General features: G+C 56.5%; 1 protein-coding gene across 6 annotated transcripts; it reads left to right on the top strand.

Moving 5' to 3' along the window:
* Positions 1 to 888: 888 nt before the first annotated feature.
* Positions 889 to 18,150, top strand: Tbkbp1 (TBK1 binding protein 1). 6 transcript variants are annotated; one of them, XM_036195513.1, is made up of 10 exons: positions 889 to 967; positions 2,727 to 2,980; positions 3,281 to 3,403; positions 3,639 to 3,743; positions 4,779 to 4,959; positions 5,699 to 5,877; positions 5,981 to 6,042; positions 14,452 to 14,570; positions 14,725 to 15,443; positions 16,608 to 18,150. In XM_036195513.1, exons 2-10 carry the CDS (start codon positions 2,756 to 2,758, stop codon positions 16,734 to 16,736), a joined length of 1,842 nt encoding a protein of 613 aa, XP_036051406.1. In that variant the 5' UTR covers positions 889 to 967; positions 2,727 to 2,755; the 3' UTR covers positions 16,737 to 18,150. The 6 variants fall into 6 exon arrangements, with proteins under 6 accessions (XP_036051406.1, XP_036051405.1, XP_036051404.1 ...); XM_036195514.1 differs by lacking the exon at positions 889 to 967 and adding an exon at positions 1,387 to 2,346; XM_036195511.1 differs by lacking the exon at positions 889 to 967 and having other exon boundaries at positions 1,386 to 2,980; positions 3,281 to 3,364.
* Positions 18,151 to 21,116: the final 2,966 nt, after the last annotated feature.

Here is a 21,116-nt window from a genome sequence, read left to right as displayed (position 1 = left end):
TTAATCCACCAGGGAACGAAAATGACTCATTAACATCTCCCAGGCATTCTCAGGGCACCTTGGCGTCTGATCTCTATTCTTTCCCCATTAGGGTAGCCTGTCGGGAATGATCTCCAGTGTAAGTCAGAGGTGAAGTAACTTGCCCAAGGTCACACAGTGGGAACGTAGCAAAAAGTCTTCTGCCTGGCAGTTTGGCAGATACTCAAATCTTTGTGGAAAGGGTGAGATCTGTTTCTACATCTCTCCAGCCTCTGGGAGCGTCTTTAATGAGGGTGGGAGGGCTGTCCGTCTTCCCAAACGAACATTTCATCTCCTTGTTCACTCTCACTTTCAAAGTTAGATTTAACTCTAATGTCTCTGTGTTCAAGTAGAGAGATCAGACCGATGTCCCCTTCCTCCGAGAGCAAAGTGTCCATAGCTTGGTGATCTCTCTTCTCCAAAGACCAATAAATAAATAAACAACCCCCCCCCCCCAAACAAACAGCTCTACTTCTTCGCGAAATGTGCAGCCCCAAGTCCAGCCCGAGGCGCCCCCAGCACACAGCACACCGTCCGCAGACACTGCGCCGGCCGGCGGGGAGGGGAGGCCGCGCGGCGGGGAGCGGGTGGGCGCCAGGCGCGCTGCCAGCCTCCGCCCGGCCGCACCGCGGGGGCCGCCGCCCCTCGCCACGTGGTGGTGGCAGCCGCGGGGTCCCGGGCGCCGGCCCAGCTGGAGAGACCCGGAGCAGCCGGGGAGGAGGAGGCGGAGGAGACGGCGGCGGCGGCGGCGGCGGAGGAGGAGCGGGGCGGGCGAGCGGGAGGGAGGGAGGGGGCCGGGAGGGGAGGGGAGGGGGTGGGGAGAGACCCGGCGGCGGCGGCAGGGCGCGGAGCGGCGCGCGGTGCCAGGGGGTGGGGGCGCCGGGGCTGGCCAGGGGAGGGAGCCGGCGGAGGGGTGCGCTGCGACTGCGAGCTGGAACCCGCGGCAGCCGTGAGTGCGGGCCGGGCCGGGGGGAGGGGGAGGGGCGCGGGGCGACTCGGGGCGCGGGAGGCCGGGGCCCGGGGCGCAGGTGGGCGAGCGCCTGGGCCAGGAGCGGAGTGGGGAGGAGGGGTCGTGCGCCGCCGCCCGCAGCCTGCCGCCGCTCTGGAGCCCGCCCCGGGCCCGGCCGCGGTGGGGGAGGGGGCTGCGCGGTCTCGGCCCCCGAGAGGGGAGGGGCGACCATTTCTGTCGGCCGATCCCCACGGGTTGGAAGAGCGGCTCTTTAAGGGGCCGCGGGAGGGGCCCGGCCGGTCCAGGCGCCCCCTCCCCAGTCGCCTGCGCGGGCGCTCGGCGCGCGGCCCCAGGATGCGGAGGAAGGCGGCTTGGGTCTCACGGCAGGGGTGTGCGGGGACACGGAGTCCTCGAGTGGGGGTGGCCCGAGGTCGTGGGGCCGGGGTCGAGGGTGTGTGTGTGTGTGTGTGTGTGTGTGTGTGTGTGTGATGAGCGCGGGCCAGCCGAGTCGGGGGAGGGGGTGGCGTGGGCAAGAGAGGGTTAAAGGTGGGGCCAGCCCTACAAACACGCGCACACGCTCCTTACTCAGACCTGTCACACGCGTCTCTCCCGCACTTAGCCCAGGCTGGGGGAGGGGACTGGGGCCTGCACTGTCGGAACTCGCGCCTTCCTTCGGGCCGAGCCCCCTGGCCGAGGCGCACACACGCTCCAGCGCGCGCACACACACCTCGGACATTCCCATAGTGCCTCACGTGACACTCGGCCCGAACGTGCCCACCCTGCCCACACGCTCACGCACGCGTGCTCACACGCGCGCACACAACCTCCGGCCGCTTCCGAACTCCGCACTGACCCCCGTCCTCCGCCCCGCAAAGGCGCTCATTGACGGCGGCACACCTCCACTCATTCACAGACACACACTACCCCCACATGCCAGCCACAGCCACACATTCATAAACAGGGCAGGGAGAAGTACACACGCACCCCCTCGCTGCCTACTCGTTTGGGAGCCCTGAGTCATTCCTGCCCCCTCCCAGGGCTCCCCATGTCCCTGAGTGCAGGCACAACGGGACAGGCTGGAGTCTCCTTTGGTGGTCCCCGTTCCCCTAGGCCCCCTTGCCCAGTTTGCTGCCTCTGACACTCAGCCAAGGACTTCCTGTAGGTCCCAGGTCAGGGGCTGGCCGCGCCTGGACGGTTGCCACGGCCCCGGTGCAGTTAGGGAGGCACTTCCTTTTCCTGAACTCTGGGATCCTGCAAGAGGAAGTTGGGCGGGGGCCGCAGAGGCCAGGCTGTCTGGTGGGACTGGCCCTCCAGAAGCACTGGCCTTCCTTAGGAGCGAGAGACAGAGGCCTGGGATGGGAATCTTGGCGGCTGTCGAGGTATTTGGGGGAAACAGAGGTCTGGGGAGGAGACCAAGCTGAGCAGTCCAGCCAGGTTCTGGGTTGTGCCAGTGTTGGACAGCAGGCCTCCCATCCACTGGTCTTTCTGGGTTCTGGAAAGAGCCCTTCCCTGCCACTGTGGCTCCCTTGACCCTCTATCAGTTGTCCCCAGACTGCGCTCATGCGGTCCATCTGGTTCCTTCTCCTTCCCCTACAAGCAGTGACAGCAGAGGACAGATGTACCCTTCTGAGGGAGAGCATGTGGTGGAATCTAGTCTCCCAGCTGAAGCTCTACAGCTACCACAGGGTCCTCAGCCCAGCATGGGGGAGTTGGGGACAAGCACCAGGTGGTCCTCTTCACGCACTTCCTGCTCTCTCAGGAGGCCCAGTGTGGGCCGAAGCCCTTACCATGGAGTCCATGTTTGAAGATGACATCAGCATCCTGACCCAAGAAGCTTTAGGGCCCAGTGAGGTGTGGCTGGATGGCCCTGGAGACGCCTCGCTCGGGGGCGACATGTGTTCTGCCTCCCACTTCGCTCTCATCACAGCCTATGGAGATATCAAGGAGCGGCTGGGGGGCCTGGAGAGGGAGAACGCCACCCTCCGCCGGCGCCTCAAAGTCTACGAGATCAAGGTCAGAACCTGGACAGGATGGCCAGTTGGATAGTAATGTTGCAAGGGTGGGAGGGATTCCACCAGGAGATTCCAAGGATGACAAAGAAGTCATCACAACTGGAGGCCCATCCTTGAAGAAGTGGCTGCTCTGGTGTGTGAGCTCCACTAATCCTGCAGCCAGCGGGCTGGGGGTGGGGACCCCGGCTTTGGAGTGGTAGGTTCCACTGGAGAGGGCAGGGATAGAAGTCTCTGAAGCAGGTTGTAGGGTTGGGGCAGAGTGGTCATTGGGTGGGAGCCAGGCTTCTCTGCCCTCCCACAGTACCCGCTGATCACTGACTTTGGAGAGGAACATGGCTTCCCTCTGTATGAAATCAAGGACGGTTCCCTGCTGGAGGTGGAGAAGGTCAGTCTGCAGCAGCGTCTTAACCAGTTCCAACATGAGGTAAGCCCTTGGCCTTAGCCTCCCAGCCAGCCCAGCTCCTTCCATCTGTTTCTGATGCCAATCACCCAGCCTCATCCCCACCATGGCCTTTGATGAGAGGTGGCCACTGCCTTCCCTAAATTAGATTCAGCTCTCCCTTATTCTATTGGGAATGGGGTTGGGGAGGTTCGTGGAGCCCCTCTGCTCCCTGTCAAGGATGGCCCTGATCCTGGCACACCTCTCTGGGCCTACCCAGTTGCAGAAGAATAAGGAGCAGGAAGAACAGCTCGGGGAGATGATCCAGGCTTACGAGAAACTCTGTGTGGAGAAAAACGACTTGGAAACAGAGCTGGGGGAGATGGTGAGGCCCAGAGAGTGGGGGTCTGGTATTCATGTACCTGATACTGTGTGTATGAGCATTCCAACCCTGTGACTGTGTGTGGCCCTGCGTGTCGTACACACCCTGCTTGTGTGCAGACCTCCTGTATCCGTGTGTATCTATCTGTGAATGCCTGCTTTGCTTTGTGAGTGAGACAGTGTCATCCAGGTCATGGGCGACTCTGTTCTCTGGACTCTGCAGTGACCCTGTAGGATACTGTGTATTTGGCTATCACACTGCATCGAACCTGTACCTGTAGTGCTGTGCCTGGGAGAGGGTGTGAGTGACAGGGGGTGCCCAGAACTCTAGAGATAGAGCTTGCCAGAAGTGTGATGACAGTTAGCACGTGGCCATTTGTGTGAGTGTGTGGGCATGTGGCAGGATCGGGAGACATGGCCTCTGTCAACTCACTGTGACCCTGGTCCAATTATTTAGCTTCCAGCCCTCATCTGAAAAGCAGGGTAAATGGTAACCCTCTCATTGAGCTGCTGTGAGGGTACTGGGACATTTGTGTAAAAGCGTTTTCCTTTTATAGTCAGAAGCATTTGTGAGGCGCTTGCTGCATGCCAGGCACTGTTCTTATCCCTCTACGCACACTTACTCATTTTAGCTCCCACAACAATCAAAAGAGGTAGGCGGGGTACTGCTAGCCCCATTTTATACATGAGCCCAGAAGTGGTTAAGTCACATATGCAAATGGAAGTTAATGTTCGCAAAGGGGTGGGGTGGCTGGACCTAGAGCTGAATGTTTGTATACATGTCCCTGTGTGATCGAGACAGAGATGAGCATTGGCTCTGACCTTGCCAGCCACAGTAGCCAGAAACATCTGCATTGCAGGTGCTGGGAGAGAAGGCCTCCCACCTGTGGCCACTTGGAGTGTGAGCGTGGGACACTCCAGAAGTCTCTGCTCTAGTTTGAGGGGTGCTGACTATCCAGCCTGGGGGACTCTTGGGTCTGGGAGTCCATGGGGCTCCCTGGTCCTGTATAGACTCTGAACCCTCTGTCTTTCCCTGCAGCGGGCCCTGGTAGAGACCCACTTACGGCAGATCTGTGGTCTGGAGCAGCAGCTGCAGCAGCAGCAAGGTCTCCGGGATGCAGCCTTCCCCAGCCTGAGCCCCCCACCTGCCCCTGCCACACCCTGTCCTGACCTGGACCTGCACTATCTGGCTTTGAGAGGGGGACCTGCCTTGGGTCATGGTGAGACTCAGTGACCTCTGCCTTCCTCATCTCCAAATCTCCAACTGTGACTTCCATTTCAGTATCACCTCTTGCTTGTCTAAAGTCTCAATACAATTTGTTTATTTATTTATTTGTTTGTTTGCTTGCTTGCTTGCTTGTTTGAGATAGGGTCTTACTATATAGGCCTAGTTGGTCTGGAATTTACTCTGTACCCCAGGCTATGCTTCAACTTGGAATGATACTCCTTATTCTGCCTCCCTGGTGCTGAGACTACAGTCACGTGATACTACACCTGGCTCCTTTCAATAGCTTAAATCTGTTCAAAATTATTCCGTTCTCCTCTCCAACTGTTCTTTCGCCTCAACCACCCTTTCACAAATTCTCCCACTGACATCCCTTTGCTATTCAGATCATACAATTCTTGGGTGTGCCAGCAGAGGGCGTCCCCACTCAGCCTCCCCTTAGGCTGTGATTAGAAGAGGCCCCTGAGGATGCTCCAGACTTCTGGTTCTAGCCTGAGCTACCTTCCAGAGGACATGTTATCTGCTGCAGCCCCCTGACCCACAGGAGCACTGAATCTGCGTCTACCCTACCCTTATCTCTCTTGTAATGGTATCTCTCATCGTTGGGTGTTCGGCTTTCTGGCTCCTCTCAGTACCTTGGGCTGAGTCCCTACCCTACCTGTTTCACTTTGTGTGGATCTGGGAGTCCACAGAGGCAGCCAGAGCCTACCTGACATTGCCTTGTCCCCTGACAGCAGCTTGGCCTGGCCCTACTAGCCTAAATGTGAGCGAGCTGGAGCGAAGGCAACTGGAGGAGGCCCTGGAGGCTGCGCAGGGGGAGGCTCGGGGGGCTCAGCTTCGGGAAGAGCAGCTCCAGGCGGAATGTGAGAGGCTGCAGGGAGAGCTGAAGCAGCTGCAGGAGACGCGGGCCCAGGTAAGGGGGCTTTGGAGCTGCCCTTGGGTGGGAAGAGCTAGACTAGCGGGGAGGGGTGAGGCCGGCGGGGAGGCTGGGCTCTGACCTCTACTTTTCTCCTCAGGATCTGGCCTCCAACCAGTCGGAGTGTGACATGGCTTGGGTAAAGAGAGTTGGGGACGATCAGTAAGTCATATCTGCAACCCTTGCCCTCTCACCCCCATACGCTAGGGGACTACCTCAGGTATCCATAGTTTGCTTTCCATCCGTCCACATTACTTGAGTGGCCTCTCTTCCTAGGTCTTGGGGTGTGGTGTCTGGGTTGCTTACACTTTAGCCCTGTTACAGGAAGCAGGCAGGGGCTCTGGAGTATTCAGGTTCTGGGACCAGGCCCATCTTTTCTCAAGGTTTGGGTTGGGGAGGCACTCAGTGGCTCTGTCACCCTGTTCTGTGTTCCCTGGTGACTTTTCTCTACCAGAAACAAAACTTAGAGGTGAGTACGTCCACTGTCACCTGTGAGGAGGGGGATGGCCTCCCTCGTTTAGGATTTGACCCGCCTTGTCTATTTATTTAAAGGGAGCAGTCCTTGAGATGGGTAGAGAGTAGACTCCCAAAGGAGAGAGGGCCTAAAAAGTAGGGAAGACGCTGTGTGCCGGGCCGGGGAAGGGGGGTGTGCATGACAGTGGGGTCTTTGGATGTGCTGGGCAGCAAGGGTGCTGGGCAGTAGCAATGGAGGCCGGCATCTTTCACAGCTTATCCTCACCCACTTCTGAGAAACAGTGCTTAAACCTCCTTTTGCTTTAATTCCCCTCTCGTGTGAGACAAGGCCAGTTAGTGGTACGAGCTTCCTTACCAGAGGAGACAGGCCTGAGAGGGGCAGGAATTAACCTGCCCTCCCAGGGCATACCCAGTTCCCAGGATCCCAGGGGTCCTCCCTCTCAACAGGTTTCCTTGGCATCCTACCCGTTTCTGGCCAGTCAGGGGTACCCCTCGCTTCCTTCCCCACCCTGGGGTGAGGGCCTGGGTGGAGCTGTGACAGCTGAGAGGGTGAGAACCTAGTTTGTGGGACTGATGGGGGAGACCCCTCCCTCAGCTGGGCTTCTGTGGGGGATGGGAGGGAGCTCTGCGGAAAGGGTCCACCCTAGCTTGTGGCTGGGGCTCTGGGACCATTGTAGCCATGTGTTCAAACCTGGAACGCATACACACCCACATAGAGTAGATCCTTGCTCAGCCCCGAAGGTCCCCTTAGGGGTCAGTGATTCCAACCTCTTCTTAGAGTGAACGTTCCTGCACTTAGTGTAGACTTTGGCAGGGCTGGATCCTAGAACTCTTCCTGTCCTGGAGAAAGGCCTTGCTTTCTGGACTTGGTCTTTGCCCCTCTGGACCCTGGGTTCCCCTCCTGGGCTCAGGAGTTAGTCACTGCTGCAAGGTGAGAGAGGAAGGTGAGGGAAAACATGGGAAGGAGCAGAGAGAGTGGCAGATCCTCCAGGGCCAGGGCTGCATGTGCCCAGTGACAGAGAAAACCGTCTCAGAAAGTGTCTGGGAGGCTGTATCAGCCGTATTCCTTGTTCTGGCCAAACCAGCTCCTTCCTTCCCAATCTGAGGGAGCTGGCTGAGGAAATTCTTCCAAGGAGCCACACAAGTCTGTGGCTTCTGTAGGCTTCCTGGGTCTGTGTCAGCCCTCAGACCCTGCCTGCTCTTTCCTTTCTTTTAGCCAGAATGCTCCGGGACAGCCGCAGTGTGGCAGGGTCAGTCCTCAGAGGAAGTCCTCACTCCCCGGCAGCTCTGTTTTCTTATAAATTCAGCCTTTTTGGTAGTGGGCAATTCCCTGGGGCTTCCTCCCACCCCACCCCCACCTAAGGATGCCTCAGTCCCCTCCTTTCATCTCCCAGGATCAGCAACTCCCTCTTCTATCACTTCTGCTGACTCCATATCAAGTGAGAATTTTATTGATGGGCTTTCCCCAGAATGAAATGCTGTCACTAAATTATCTGGGGGAAGAGGGCAGTTCCTGAGCCCAGTCTGCCTCTAGGAATTAATCTTCTCATCTTGAAAGGTGCCTTCAGTCTCTCTTGTTCGCCGCCGCCGCCGCCACCACCACCGCCGCCACCACCGCCGGGGCAGCCAAATTGATCTCAGGGATCCTCCATTAAAGCATCTCCCTCACCCCAGTCTGTCCTGTATGAACCCCATCCCGGTGCGATCTGTGCCTAGGAGCAGGCCTTGGAGGCCATAGTCTCGTTCTCAGCCCCTGGCCCACAAACTCTAGCTATCAGTGATTCACAGCAGGCAGGACTGACACCAAGCTAGACAGGCTGGCTGCCATTCTCCGGGTCTGACCTGTGCTCGGAATCTCTTGGATAGCTTGCTTCCTGGTGGTCACAGATCAGGGGGCCAGATGGCCCCAGAAGATGAAGAATGATGAGGAAGAGGAGGTTGGAGGTGGCAGTGGAGTGCACCGAGCTTGTGAGGAGGATGTTCAGGAAGCCAGGACCCAGGAAGGTCCCAGCCAAGGCGACATGTATAGGAACCCCACGGTCCCCTTCCCTGGCCTGTGGATTCCTGGGTGGGACTGTTTGAAAGTATGGCCAGTTCTGGGAGCCAGAGAGACTTTAGAGTCACTGCTTGAGGTAGAGAGGGCTCCAACCAGATAGCAGCTTTGGAAAGTAGATGGGGTCTTATTGGTGAGGGGATCCAGCGAAAAGATGGGGTACACTATGGGTGATGAGGGGGAAACCATAAATTATAGACCTTTCTTTTTTCCTAGTGTGGGGGGCTCAGGGTTGCAACCTGGGACCTTTTCCGCCCACCCCTCCCACCCCCTCTCTCCACCCACAAGCCTCTGCGTGGGCTGTGGTTAGTGGTGGGGAAGTGTGAACTCAGAAGAGAGAGGATGGAAACTCTGCACAGAGGTCAAGGGCAGTGTGGGGTGGGTCAGGACGGAAGTCGGAGACCCCCGTGTACCCTGAGCCTAGCCTCCTGCCCCCAGAACCAGCAGGCCCAGGGCCGCCTCCTTCAGGCTTCTCGCCCTCCCTACTTCCTTCCCTTAAGTCTCCTTCAGCCTGATACCCAGAGCACAAAAAAATTAACCCTGAGCACTTGTGGCTGCAGGGCACCCTGAGGGTGGGCAGGGGTTCTGCTGGCCTCAGGGACTGTGGGTTTTGAAGGCATTTCCAGCCTTGTGCCTGCCGGTTGGGCCCAGAGCTAAGAGCCGCTCTGGTTAGCATTCTCGAAGACAAGCGCATCCCCCTCTCTCATCACTGAGTGCTTTTTGTTGTTCTTTGAGTTTTGGTTTAGTTTTTGTTTTTTAAGACAGAGCACGTAGCCCAGGCCATCTTGAACTTGCTGTGTAGCTGAGGATGACTTTAAATTACTGTTCTCCTGCCTCTACCTCCCTTGTGCAAACATTACAGCATGTACTACCAACTGGGGTCTTTTGTTTTGTTTTTCTTTTTGAGACAGGGTCACACTGTATGTCTCTGACTGTCCTGAAACTTGCTGTGTAGACCAGGCTGGACTAGAGCTCACAGAGTGCTATATAGCCCACGCTGGCCTTTAATTTACGGTGGTCCTCCTGCCTCTCCTTCCCAAGTGCTAGGATTATAGACATGAGCCACCACATCCAGCATACTAAATAAATCTTAAGCCAGTATCTTTTTTTCTTTATATTTTAATTATTTTCCTGCTCTCTTTTTAACTACAGGTCCTTTAATATATATTATGGCTTCCATTGTTGTGGGGTTTTTTGTTTGTTTGTTTTTGTTTTTTTGAGACAGGGTTTCTCTGTGTAGTTTTGGCGCCTTTCCTGGAACTCACTCTGTAGCCCAGGCTGGCCTCAAACTCACAGAGATCCACCTGCCTCTGCCTCCCGAGTGCTGGGATTAAAGGCGTGTGCCACCACCACCACCACCACCACCACCACCACCACCACCACCACCACCACCCCGGCCCATTGTTGTGTTTTTATGGAACTTCTTAGTGTGTGAACAAGTAGTTCTCTGTTTCTTTTAAGCCAGTGTCTCAAAAAAAAAAAAAAAAAAAAAAAAAGACCAAGCTCCAAAGTGGGCTTTCTCATGATGTCCATATCACTCTCATAAACACGAGGCATAAAAAGTTCAGGAACTAGGGAAGGGCAGTCCAGACAGGTCCTAGCAAGCAGGGTGATGTGGCTCACGGTTTGCCTGTGGAGGTGGATCTGCAGGTAGGAGGCCTTTTATACAAGAGTGACCATGTGATTTGTTGACCAAATTGCATCACTTTTGAAAGTGAAAGGGGACACTATTAATTATGCAACTCGTGTGAGCAAGGACAGGCCTGGGCACACAAGGGCCCCTGGTTCCTGTCCAGCTGTGGGCTGCTCAGCCCCGCTGTGTCTAGGGAAGCTTCTGGACCCATAGCCATCTGGTGCTGCCTAGTAGAGGCAGCCATGAAGAGCTCAGGTCTGGGGACCACAAGTCATAGCTGGTCGAGGAGCATGAAGGGCCAAGGCTCCGGAAAGGAAGTGGTAGATCACTGGCTTGTTGCAAAGCGACTTCCTCCTCCGCCAGCCCGCAACCTCAAGTCCGCTCCACGGCCTGGTGCCTGCGGTCCCCTCCCTGAGGGGTCTGGCAGGCGGGAAGACTGATGTTGGGTGTGCCCGTGGGTGGGTGGAAAGTTTGGCCCCTAAATTCCCCTGCTGGGTGGGGTGGCTGGGGCAGCTAGGGGCAGCCAGGGGTAAGGATGGACAGGCTGGGAATGCTGGGTTTCTGGTTTTTCCCAGGTCTGAATCAGATGACAGTTCTGACCACAGGACAGCTATAGCCCTATTCTTCCCCAGCCTTTACACTGCACAGGGCCTGACTTCACCCCATCCCTAATCCTGACCCCCCCAACTGTGTCCATAATCATGGCCACAGGAGAACTACCAGCCCTGTACCTATCCCAGTCTTTATCCTGACTTGAGGCCAGTCTCCAAGACTCACCCCATCCCTCAGGGCTGGCCGGAGTCCTGAATTCTCCCTGCACTAATGCAGCAGTGGGGCCTGGGCTGGTGTGTGTGTGTGTGTGTGTGTGTGTGTGTGTGTGTGTGTGTGTGTGTGTGTATGGGGTGAGGGCAGGGAGAAGAGCTGTCTTTTTGGCTCCGAAGCTCCTTTGAGGCAGAAAGACACTTTGGAGGTCTTTGACCTTCCTGGATTGCAGTTGCTTTATTAGTGACAGTGGGGACAATTGCTTTCAGGAGGGACTTTGAGATCCCTGGATGACTGGTGGGAAGGATGAACGGCAGGTTAAGCCAAGGAAGCGTAGAAGCCCTCTCCCCTGCCAGCTCTGCCATTTCTACTCTGGCTTCTCCACAGATGCCAACCCAGTGGGCTGAGGTGCTGAGAGCTAGTGTGTTGATGACTGCTCTGCGCCGCCTCCGCAGCCTCGAACCGGCTCTTAACTGCTCTGATCTTCCACTCTCCCTCTTCGTTCTCCTGGGGCAGGCGTGGTGGTTCCCTAAACACCTGGGCTGCCTCGAAGACCCTCTTCCTCCTCCTCATTCTCTTCTGCTTTCCCACTGTATTTCTCCTGCTTTCTTGAGGTTTGGTGTGTGTGTGTGTGTGTGTGTGTGTGTGTGTAAAATGCTGTGTGTGTAATGCTTAGTAGCTGGGACTTTGGAATCTCGGAGGCTGGTGCTCTTCTCCCAGCTTTAGGACATGGCCAAGTGACTTTACTTCTGTGGGCCCATCTTCTTACCTGTGAGGTAGATTGGCATAGGGTAGTCATGAAGTTCGTAGCACTGTGCCTGACCCATGACCAGCATTCCTATAGACCCAGGGCAGCTAGCTGCTCACATGACCTGTTCCTCCTCAAGTCATGATGGTGTAAAAAAAACCTCTCAGGTGTGGCCAGGAAGTCAGGAAGCAGGGTATCTATTTAGATGCACATGTGAGGCTCTGGGTTGTGTTGTCAAGTTGAGATTTTTTCCACTGAATTGGCAGTGTTTTCAGTGAGTCATTCTGATGGCATAGCATCTTCAACCATCAGTGTGTGAGGAGAGAGATGCCCAGAGAAACGGCATGTCCCACAGGACTGTGAGGTGTCAGGAGGAGGTCCGAGCTCTTCACTCTGTCCAGGGTCTCAGAGGTCTTTGTGAGGGTGGCCCCAAGCCCCCAGTGTCAGCTTGGAGAGAGGCTGAGCACGCTGAGGTAGGGTTTCTTTCTTCTGTTTCTTGAAGCTCCATCTTTTTCACTCCAAGGAGAGTGCCAGGCACTGGGCTGTGGAAACTAGGGTGGCTCCTGACAAGGAAGCCAGCAGGGGAGAGAGGGGCCCGGGGAACTGAACTGACAGGTGAGATCTCCCAGGCAGAGTGTGAAAGAGACGACCTGTATCTGTCACCTGAGATACAGCAGGGCCGGTGGATGGGGAGAACAACTGTGCTCTGTGGACAGAGGTGACACTCCTTAACTCCCGCTGCTGAGTGGACAGCATGGTCCCGTCCCCCAGAAGTCTCCATTCTGACGGGGAACACGCAGCCCCTGCTCTCAAATGGCTTTCAGTCTAAGAGCTGAAGCTTCCCTGGAGAGTCCCCGGTTTTGCTGTGGGACATGCCTGGACTTCCCACTCTCATGGGAAGATGCCATTTCTTCCCACAGACTTATGGGATGAAGGTGGTGGAGCAGAGGATGCATTTCACAGACGTGAGGCCTGAGATATGATGGTATGGTAGCCGTGGCGCCCAAGTCAGGGTTCCCTGGACAACTCCTGTCTTGGAAGATGGGTGATGAGGCCTGGTTATCCCTAAGAAGTAGGTTTGTTTATGGTCCTGGATAGTGGGTATTACAGTTTTGGGATTGTAGCCAGTGTTGAACCCAGGACCTCCTGCTTGCTAGGCAAGTGTCCTACCATAGAGTTACATTTTGCTTTTTATTTTGAGAATAAGGTTCCCAGATGCCTTATTGTAATTGAATTAAAAGTAGTGTTGCACTGTGACCCCAGATTGGAAAGAGTGCCAGCCCCTAAGCCCGAGTGGGGAGCACAGGCATTGCCTGTTCTCTGAAGCTCCAGCCTCCGTGCCTCTGCTCTCCTGAGAGGCACACTCCCTGCTTCACACTCCTCACACTTGCCTCATGTACCCCAGCCACCTGCCCTGACTGGTCCCTCTGGGTGTATCATTGCAGGGGCTCTCACCCCAGGAGGAGGGTCACCCTCCCTCCACAACATCTGTCGTCCCCCCCCAGCTTCTGAAGTTCCAGGGTCCCTTCTGGAGCTGGAGAGATGGGAGAGCTAAGGAGAGTTAAAACCTTGCCTTCAGATTGCTCCCGGCCCTGTCCAAGCCCAGAACACAGATGCAGGCAGGTCCAGAGGCCATGATAGAATCCTGTGAGGTCAGAATTGCTCCTGGCATGGGCAGCAGCTCACAGGGGGGAAGAGGGGCAGCGCTGAGGTGATAACTTTCAGGGCTCTGTGTTTGGGGTGCCCAGAGGAAGAAAAGGGTCCTCTGCTGAACTTAGGAGTGAGTCTGGACCCCAGCTCCATCCATGAGAGTGGGTGTTGAAGGGGTCGCAGGAAGTGAACAGGAAAAAAGAACTGGATGGAGGCTGTTTCTGAACCTGTACTGAGTAACAAGCTTGAGCAAAGAGCTGGGAAGAGAAATACGATGTCACGGATCCCGATGAAAGTCCATGGCAAGGCAGCCTTTGAGAAATGTTGTTTGGGTGGCACACCCTGCCAGGTGGGCAGTGCCTAGCTGCTTCTCATAAGGATCTGAATGGAAAGGGCAGGACGGGTATGCACAGTGAGGTCCTGAGAGGTCTGAGGCCAGGAGCACCAAGTAGCTTTTAGGTAGAGACAAGAGCAGTGGGCCTGGAATGGGGCCAATTTGGAGGGGAGCCGGGTGTTTCCTAAGGAATGGCTTCATCACAGCCTGTGCAGAAGTGGTCCCCCGTGTTTTCAAGGTTGAGGGTGTTTTTTATAGGTCCCCTTCTCCCAGCACACAGATCGTTTGTTTATGGTCCTGGATATTGGGTATTACAATTTTGGGATTGTAGCCAGTATTGAACCCAGGACCTCCTGCTTGCTAGACAAGTGTTCTACCATGGAGTTACATTTTGCTTTTTATTTTGAGACAGGATCTCACCAGGCTAACCCTGAACCTGCTCTGTATCCCAGGCAGTCAGCTTCTGCATCAGCCTCCTGCACAGCAGGGATTGTGGCCTTGACACCAGGAGCCTGTGCTAGTACACACTCTGAGAAAATGTGTGCTGTACACTTAGTGTGTGGCTTTCTTAGGAATCTGTTCTGCCATGGCAGTTTCTGCACCAATTAGGAAAACATTCACATACACCTGAATGAGCTCTGGGCAGCCCCTAAATGGAATTCAGGGACCCCTTGGAATCTTTCTATTCCACATCCTTGCCCTAGGCGGGGAACCTGGGCTCCAATGTGGGGAACGTCTCTGGAAGCAGAGGGAGGCTCCCCCAGAAGAGGTGGCTGTTGAGGTGGACTCTAAAGGCAGAGAGGAATCCTGCAGCTGGGGTAGGTGCTGAAGATGCAAGGCAGAGCGGGTTCTTTTCTCCGGCTGGGGCAGAAGAACCACATCCCTTTTCTTCCCCACCCCTTGCCCTCCGACCTCAGGGTGAACTTGGCGCTGGCCTACACAGAACTGACGGAGGAGCTGGGTCGGCTTCGGGAGCTGAGTTCCCTGCAGGGGAGGATCTTGAGGACTTTGCTGCAAGAGCAGGCCCGAAACGCAGGTGAGAATGCCAGAGCCTGCCAGCTCCCCCCCTCCGCCCTCCGTGTGGGGAGCATGGGCGCTGGGCCCAGGAGTCACCTCCCCATCCCTGGGTGGGCATTCCCCCCCCCCCAAAGCCCCTGGCTCGCTACAATACCTTGCTATCTCTTTCCCAGGCCAAAGGCACTCGCCGCTGTCACAGCGCCACTCCCCGGCCCCCGCGTGCCCCTCGCCCTCCCCGCCTGCCCGACCGCCGCCCTGTGCCCCGTGCCAGTCCCCCGCCACGCAGCGCCGCTCGCCGGTGCCCCCGTGCCCTTCGCCCCAGCAGCGCCGCTCGCCCGCCTCGCCCTCCTGCCCGTCGCCGGTCCCACAGCGCCGCTCGCCGGTGCCACCATCGTGCCAGTCACCCAGCCCGCAGCGCCGCTCGCCGGTGCCACCCAGCTGCCCGGCCCCGCAGCCCCGGCCGCCGCCGCCCCCCGGCGACAGGACGCTGGCCGAGCGCGCCTACGCCAAGCCGCCCAGCCACCACGCCAAGGCCGGCTTCCAGGGCCGCCGCAGCTACTCGGAGCTGGCGGAGGGCGCGGCCTATGCCGGTGCCTCCCCGGCCTGGCTGCAGGCCGAGGCCGCCACGCTCCCCAAGCCCCGCGCCTACGGCGGCGAGCTCTACGGGCCCGGCAGGCCGCTCAGCCCGCGCCGCGCCTTCGAGGGCATCCGCCTGCGCTTTGAGAAGCAGCCATCGGAGGAAGAGGAGTGGGCCATGCCCTCCAGCCCGCCCAGCCCCGAAGCCGGCACCATCCGCTGCGCCTCCTTCTGTGCGGGCTTCCCCATCCCCGAGTCACCTGCGGCCACCGCCTACGCCCACGCTGAGCACGCACAGTCCTGGCCATCCATCAATGTGAGTAGTGCACTGCTTCCTTAGCGGGGCTACCTTGAGGTGCCCAGGAGAGAACCTGCTGTCCCTCTGGTGTCCCACTCTGTTTCTTACGTTCACACATGGTAGGCAGGGCCAGCGACCCGCGAATACCCCCTAGCTTAATATAGACCTCCCTTCCCCTCTCCCTCGGTTTCCAGTTGGTGGGAACAAGCCCCCCCCCACCACCACCTGCACTATATTGAAAGTCTGGTCCTCGCCGGGCGGTGGTGGCGCACTCCTTTAATCCCAGTACTGGGGAGGCAGAGGCAGGCGGATCTCTGTGAGTTCGAGGCCAGCCTGGTCTACAAAGTGGGGTTCCAGGAAAGGTGCAAAACTACACAAAGAAGCCCTGTCTCGAAAAACCAAAAAAAAAAAAAAAAGGTTTGGTCCTCAAAGTGACAGTCCTAGGGTTGATTCCGACTCACTGCGTCGTGTCTGAAGGCCTTCTTTCCCTCTTTCATATCAGTTTTCTCATGAGCAAAATGAGGACCGTGATGCTGTTACCTTAGTGAGTTTTTAGGAGGCAACGGTCTCAAAGCAGTTCTTGGATTGTGATGGGTGTCTCAAGCATACTATTATGTTGGGGCCAAAGGACAGGGACACTAAAAGGGGCAGAACACAGACCCACACAGGGACGGGCCTGCCTATCAAGTTCCCCACTTCAAGCCTCAGGTCCTGGGCTCTTTTCTGCCTGTCCTGTATGATAACCCATTTCAGAGCTCCATCATTTCACTGAAATAATGAGTTTCCTGAGTGCCATAGCTACCCCTTGCTACCTGGAAGGACCAGAATGCATTCCAAAGCCAGACAGGAAATTATTTTGGGGCTGTACATTGCTTGCAGTTGTCCAGTTCTTTAAGATAGCGGTGCCTCGGCCACTCTGGAGGCACGTCAAGGTCTTGGTTTCCCTCCTTACTGGTGTGCCCCAGCTAACTGAGCAGTGGCTCTCATTCACGATTCCTGAGACCTATGCCCTGGGCAAAGTACTAGGTGTTGGGCTGGCGGCTATAGTGTCTGCTGAGGATGGTGCTGGAGCAAGGGCAGCCAGACCCCTTCCGAATGCCATCACCCTCCCTGTTGCGGGTCCTAGGAAAGAGCAGGCTGGGGGTGAGGCAGACTCTAAGTGGTATCATTCTCTTCCCACAGCTACTGATGGAGACGGTGGGCTCTGACATCCGCAGTTGCCCCCTCTGCCAGCTGGGTTTCCCTGTTGGATACCCAGATGATGCCCTCATCAAACACATTGACTCCCACCTGGAGAACAGCAAGATCTAGGGCACCTCTCCCCCAACTGGCTGTTTCTCTGCTCTCTCATCACCCCCCAAACACTCACTTTGAATGCTGCATGAATCTCGTGGGGGGCCCCTGCCCCTTGCGGTCCCCAGATACCTCCACTAGCTACCGAGTCAATGTGTGTGTGCCGTCTTCCCTGGTCCAGGCACCACTCAGCTCTGGCTCTTTCCTGGAGGTTGACCAAGGCTCTCTCCATCTTCCTGGTTTCCTCTGGGGAGTGGGGATCTGGTCTGGGATGGGGAGGACAAAACCTCCACCTCTCTCTCTCTCTCTCTCTCTCTCTCTCTCTCTCTCTCTCTCTCTCTCTGCCTTTCTGTTTTTCAACAAAGTTGGATCCAAGAAGAAGTCTAGTGCTTGTGGGAGGGAGAGGAGGAGGGGTCAAGAGCTCTGGGAGCCCCTTCCCAGTATCCATCTTTCTTGGGCAATGTTCTTCCAGGGAAGACCTCTTGAGAGGGTCTCAGAGCCTGCCCTGCACACTGATGCCAGCCCTCTGTCTCATGCTCAACCAGCCTGGGGCTCGTGGTATTGGGGAAAGAGGCGTCTTGTTTCTCACTAGTTTCTGCAGGCCAGCTCTGTTCTCCCCCTCTGCTCACCCTGGGAAACAGGGAAGGTGGCAGAGGGGTGGGAGGACCCTGCAGGCCTTCGATGATCCAGTCCAAAGGGGCTGCCTTGAGGCTGGGACTCCTGGGCCATCACCCTCAGTCTGGGTGACTGTCTGGCAGCCTCACAGGCCTGGGCCCTTCCAGAGTCCCTGGCACTAAGGTGCAGATCATCAAGGCAGATGCCTCAATGCTCCCCCACTGCAGCTCCTGACACCATAGGTGCCCCGGAGCCCAGGTGTGACTCAGCCTGTGTTTGCTGGGTGGGTGTGATCAGCCCCTCCCTCCCAGGCCAGAATCTGAGAATGGGCCCTGGGTACTGTGGAGATCAACTTCAAAAGAGCTAATCCCCTTCCCATACCCACCCACCCAACCCTATATTCCCTCTGTGAAATCTACCTCAGAGCCGACCCCTCAGAAAGACAGGGGAGTGGGAGGCTGGGGCCCCAGGCTGAGGTGGGAGCCTCCTGAGGGAGCCAGCTGCCCACTATGAATCCACCCCTCACGTTGAGCCTCCCTGGGGCCTTGGCCATCCGGTGGCAGTGAAAACCACTGTGCACCGCATGTACCATTCGGATCCAAATCTTCCAGGCCCTCTCCCCACACCCCTCCTTCCTCTGTGAAGGGGGTGAGGGGTATGTCAGCAGGGAAGGGGCCAAGGACTCCAGAGACACATCATTGTACCCTGAGTGTTCCCCAGGGAGGGGACATGGGGAAGGGGGCCTGTGGAGGGGAGAGAGGGCCCCGTGCTCTCTGAACAAGTTGAAAGTCCAAATAAAACTTACCTGTTCCATCTGCGCTCAGTCTGTGCTTCCATGGGGGGTGGGTGTGGGGCTTGACCCTCACTTGGAAGGTCTTGGAAACTGTCTCAGGGACCATAGCCACCGCGGAGCTGTGGGTGGCCCACATTCTATGATTCTGTTGATCATACTGGCTGCTGGTCACACATGTCTTCATTTAGAACAGGTTTCAAGCACCCACCCAGCCTTGTGGTGCAGGGCTCTTGAATTTTTCCCCTTAGCACGTCTGGCCAGCAGAAGTTCTAGAGCTCTGGGGGTGTTTGCATTGATTAGTAGCCCTTATTTTTCTTAGATAGTTCAGAATGCCAGGAGCCAGGCTGGGCAATGACAGAGGAAGTCATCTATATTCTGTGGCCTCAGGGGTCTAAGACTAGGAAGGGGCCAGGCTCAGCTGTACCCCAAACACCCCAACTTAGGAGGTCAGAGCAGGGTCATGAACTCATGGCTTTTGCCCCAGCCTTGGCTGTGCTCTCTGGAGAAAAAAGAAAAAACATGTCTGAGTTATTCATTTATTGACTCTGATTATCTTTCATTTCCACAAGACTTTTTTTTTTTTTTTTTTTTTTTTTTTAGCTGAATGGTCACTTAAAAGCAGAAAAGGGGGGACTTGGGGAGGAGTGTGAGTGTGGCTTAGTGGGAGGACTCTTGCCCAGCATATACAAAGGCCCTGGTTTGAACCTCTGGTACTGGAAAGAAAATACAGACACAGGTCATGGCAGCACACGCCTTTAATCCTAGCACTTGGGAGGCGGAGGCAGAGGCAGGCAGATCTCTGAGATTGAGGCCAGCCTTGTGTACCGAGGAGTTCCAGGACAGCCAGGGCTACACAGAGAAACCCTGCCTGGGAAACAAACAACAACAACAAAAGAAAAAGAAAACTGCAGGACGTGGAGGCTTTGTTGGTCAGTGGTTGATTTCCGCTCTAGATCATGGCAGCTGTCCCTCTGCATGGTTAGAGCAAGGGCCAGCCTCCCCAGCTCCTGTGTTGAAATAAGCAACTACTGTCTGCAGCCAAGACCTTCCTGAGTGCCAAGAAAGGTAAACCTTCTTGTAGATGTGGCTCATGGCACTGAGGAAGAAGAGTCTAGGACATTTAGTATATGAGTGCTCAGTGGCCCCCATGGCTCTGGAAGTACTGACTAAGAGACTAAGGGGTGCTCTGGGAACACAGAAGACAAGGGAAACCCTGGGCCTTGAGAAAAGAGGCAAAGGGGGGCCTGAGTGAGCCGGCACACGGGCACAGACAGACCGGGTAACCTGAGCGTAGTCCTTGAGGGTGACCGAGGGTGGGAGGGAACCCAGGTGTCCTGTGTGGACTTTCCTTTGTCATTAGGGTGAAGAGGACATGGGACACAGGGAGCAGACTCTGGCAGCTTGTCTCCCTGATTTCTAGGGACCCGGGAAAGGCTCAGGTACGGGGCAGAACGTTGCTGGGGGCGGGAAGGGAAGGCGGAGGAGGGTAAGGCAGTGTGCATCCATCTAGGTCCCCTCCACAGCCGCAGACTTCCATCTGATACTCCTGAGAGGGCTGAGAGCAGGCGAGCTGGGGAACCTGCCAGCGACCCTCATCCCTCCCACCTCTCCAGCAGGACTGTGATCACACAGGACATTTGCTATGAACTGTTCTCTGGAGCCCAGAGGGCAGTGGGGGGGGGGGGCTGAGAATTGCAGGGTTCAGAGACCAATGGGTTACCATTTCCAGGCTCCTGGAAACAAGGGGGAAGACTGGGACAACTTTCACTTGAGTGAGGTAGAGGGGAGACTCCTGAGAGGCGAGAAGAGATTCCTGTGGATTCATTTGCTCTCCTCAGCACAGACACAGAGACCACGACCACATGTAGGAGAACTCAGCAGATCCCAAGCCAGCCAGGGCATTTCTCTGTCCAACATTCTCTCCAGTTCTGCATGCCCCCCCCCAGGATTTCCCTAGCCCCAGGTCCCTGGTCGTGCGGACCCTTGCCTCTGTCATAGGTGATCTGCTGAGGGAGGTGACAGCTCTTTGTAGAACCTGGGGCCTCTGTTGAGAAGGAGCTGATTGATAAAAGGAGAGGTGTGTGGAGGAGTGAGCCATGTTAATGAGAAACACCTCACCCTGGTGATTAGGGCTGAGGAAATAGGGGTGGGGTTTGCACTCGGTGACATCTTTATAAGACTGGGGAGCAGGCTGTCTCTCCTTCAGCAAGAATATAAACAGAGCAGCTTTGGCCACCACAGAGAGAATTGAGATCAGGAAAGAGAAGCATTAAAGGGGAGGGGATGGGGGCCCCCCCAATGGGAGGAGTTGGATGGGGTGACTAGCTAAGGACAGAGAGCAGGGAGATGTGAAACCCACTGGTAATGTTCTCTTCTTGTCCTTCCTCTACATCCACTCCTGTGACTTGGAGATTCTCAGTGGTCCAGAGAGCCCCCCACCCCATCCACAAGTTCCCATGAGATCTAATTCCATCCACAGGGGGTTGTGAGCCCAGTGTTATAAAGTTGCTGGCTCTGCCCAGGAGCAGCCTGGGAGGCAAGCTCTGGTTTGAGGTCCTGGTCCACGGCACTCACCAGGATCTATGCCCTTGCCAGGACACAACTCTGTGTTCATGGCCTGAGGCCCGGGGGACTGAGGGCAGAAGGGGCAGGTACAGTGAAGGACTTGGAGACTCACCCCGTGCCTACCCTGTCCTTGAGGCAAAAGCAGATGTCTCTGAGGATGCAGCCTCAACCTGCAGCTTTGGCCGCTCCAACTGCCAAGGGCAGAGCTACTAGGCGCTTTTCATAGACACTCCAGGCTGCTGTGTTAGTGTGGGCATAGGGGAGGACAGGGAGGAGCTGGGGTACAGGATGGGTGTTGCCAGCACCTCCAGCACCTCCTCATTTGCATTGCCACTGACACCCTGCTTGACCAAGAAAATGGAGCCAGAAATAACAAGGGGAGAAAGTGGTTCCCTTGGGGGGATGACTTTGAGGGGGCTCCTTCC

Source organism: Onychomys torridus, chromosome 8 (genome assembly GCF_903995425.1).
Source record: "Onychomys torridus chromosome 8, mOncTor1.1, whole genome shotgun sequence".
In the NCBI taxonomy this organism is placed as follows: Eukaryota; Metazoa; Chordata; class Mammalia; order Rodentia; family Cricetidae; genus Onychomys; species Onychomys torridus.
Note: the sequence above shows the minus strand (reverse complement) of the source record. Positions and strands in the feature narration are given on the sequence as shown.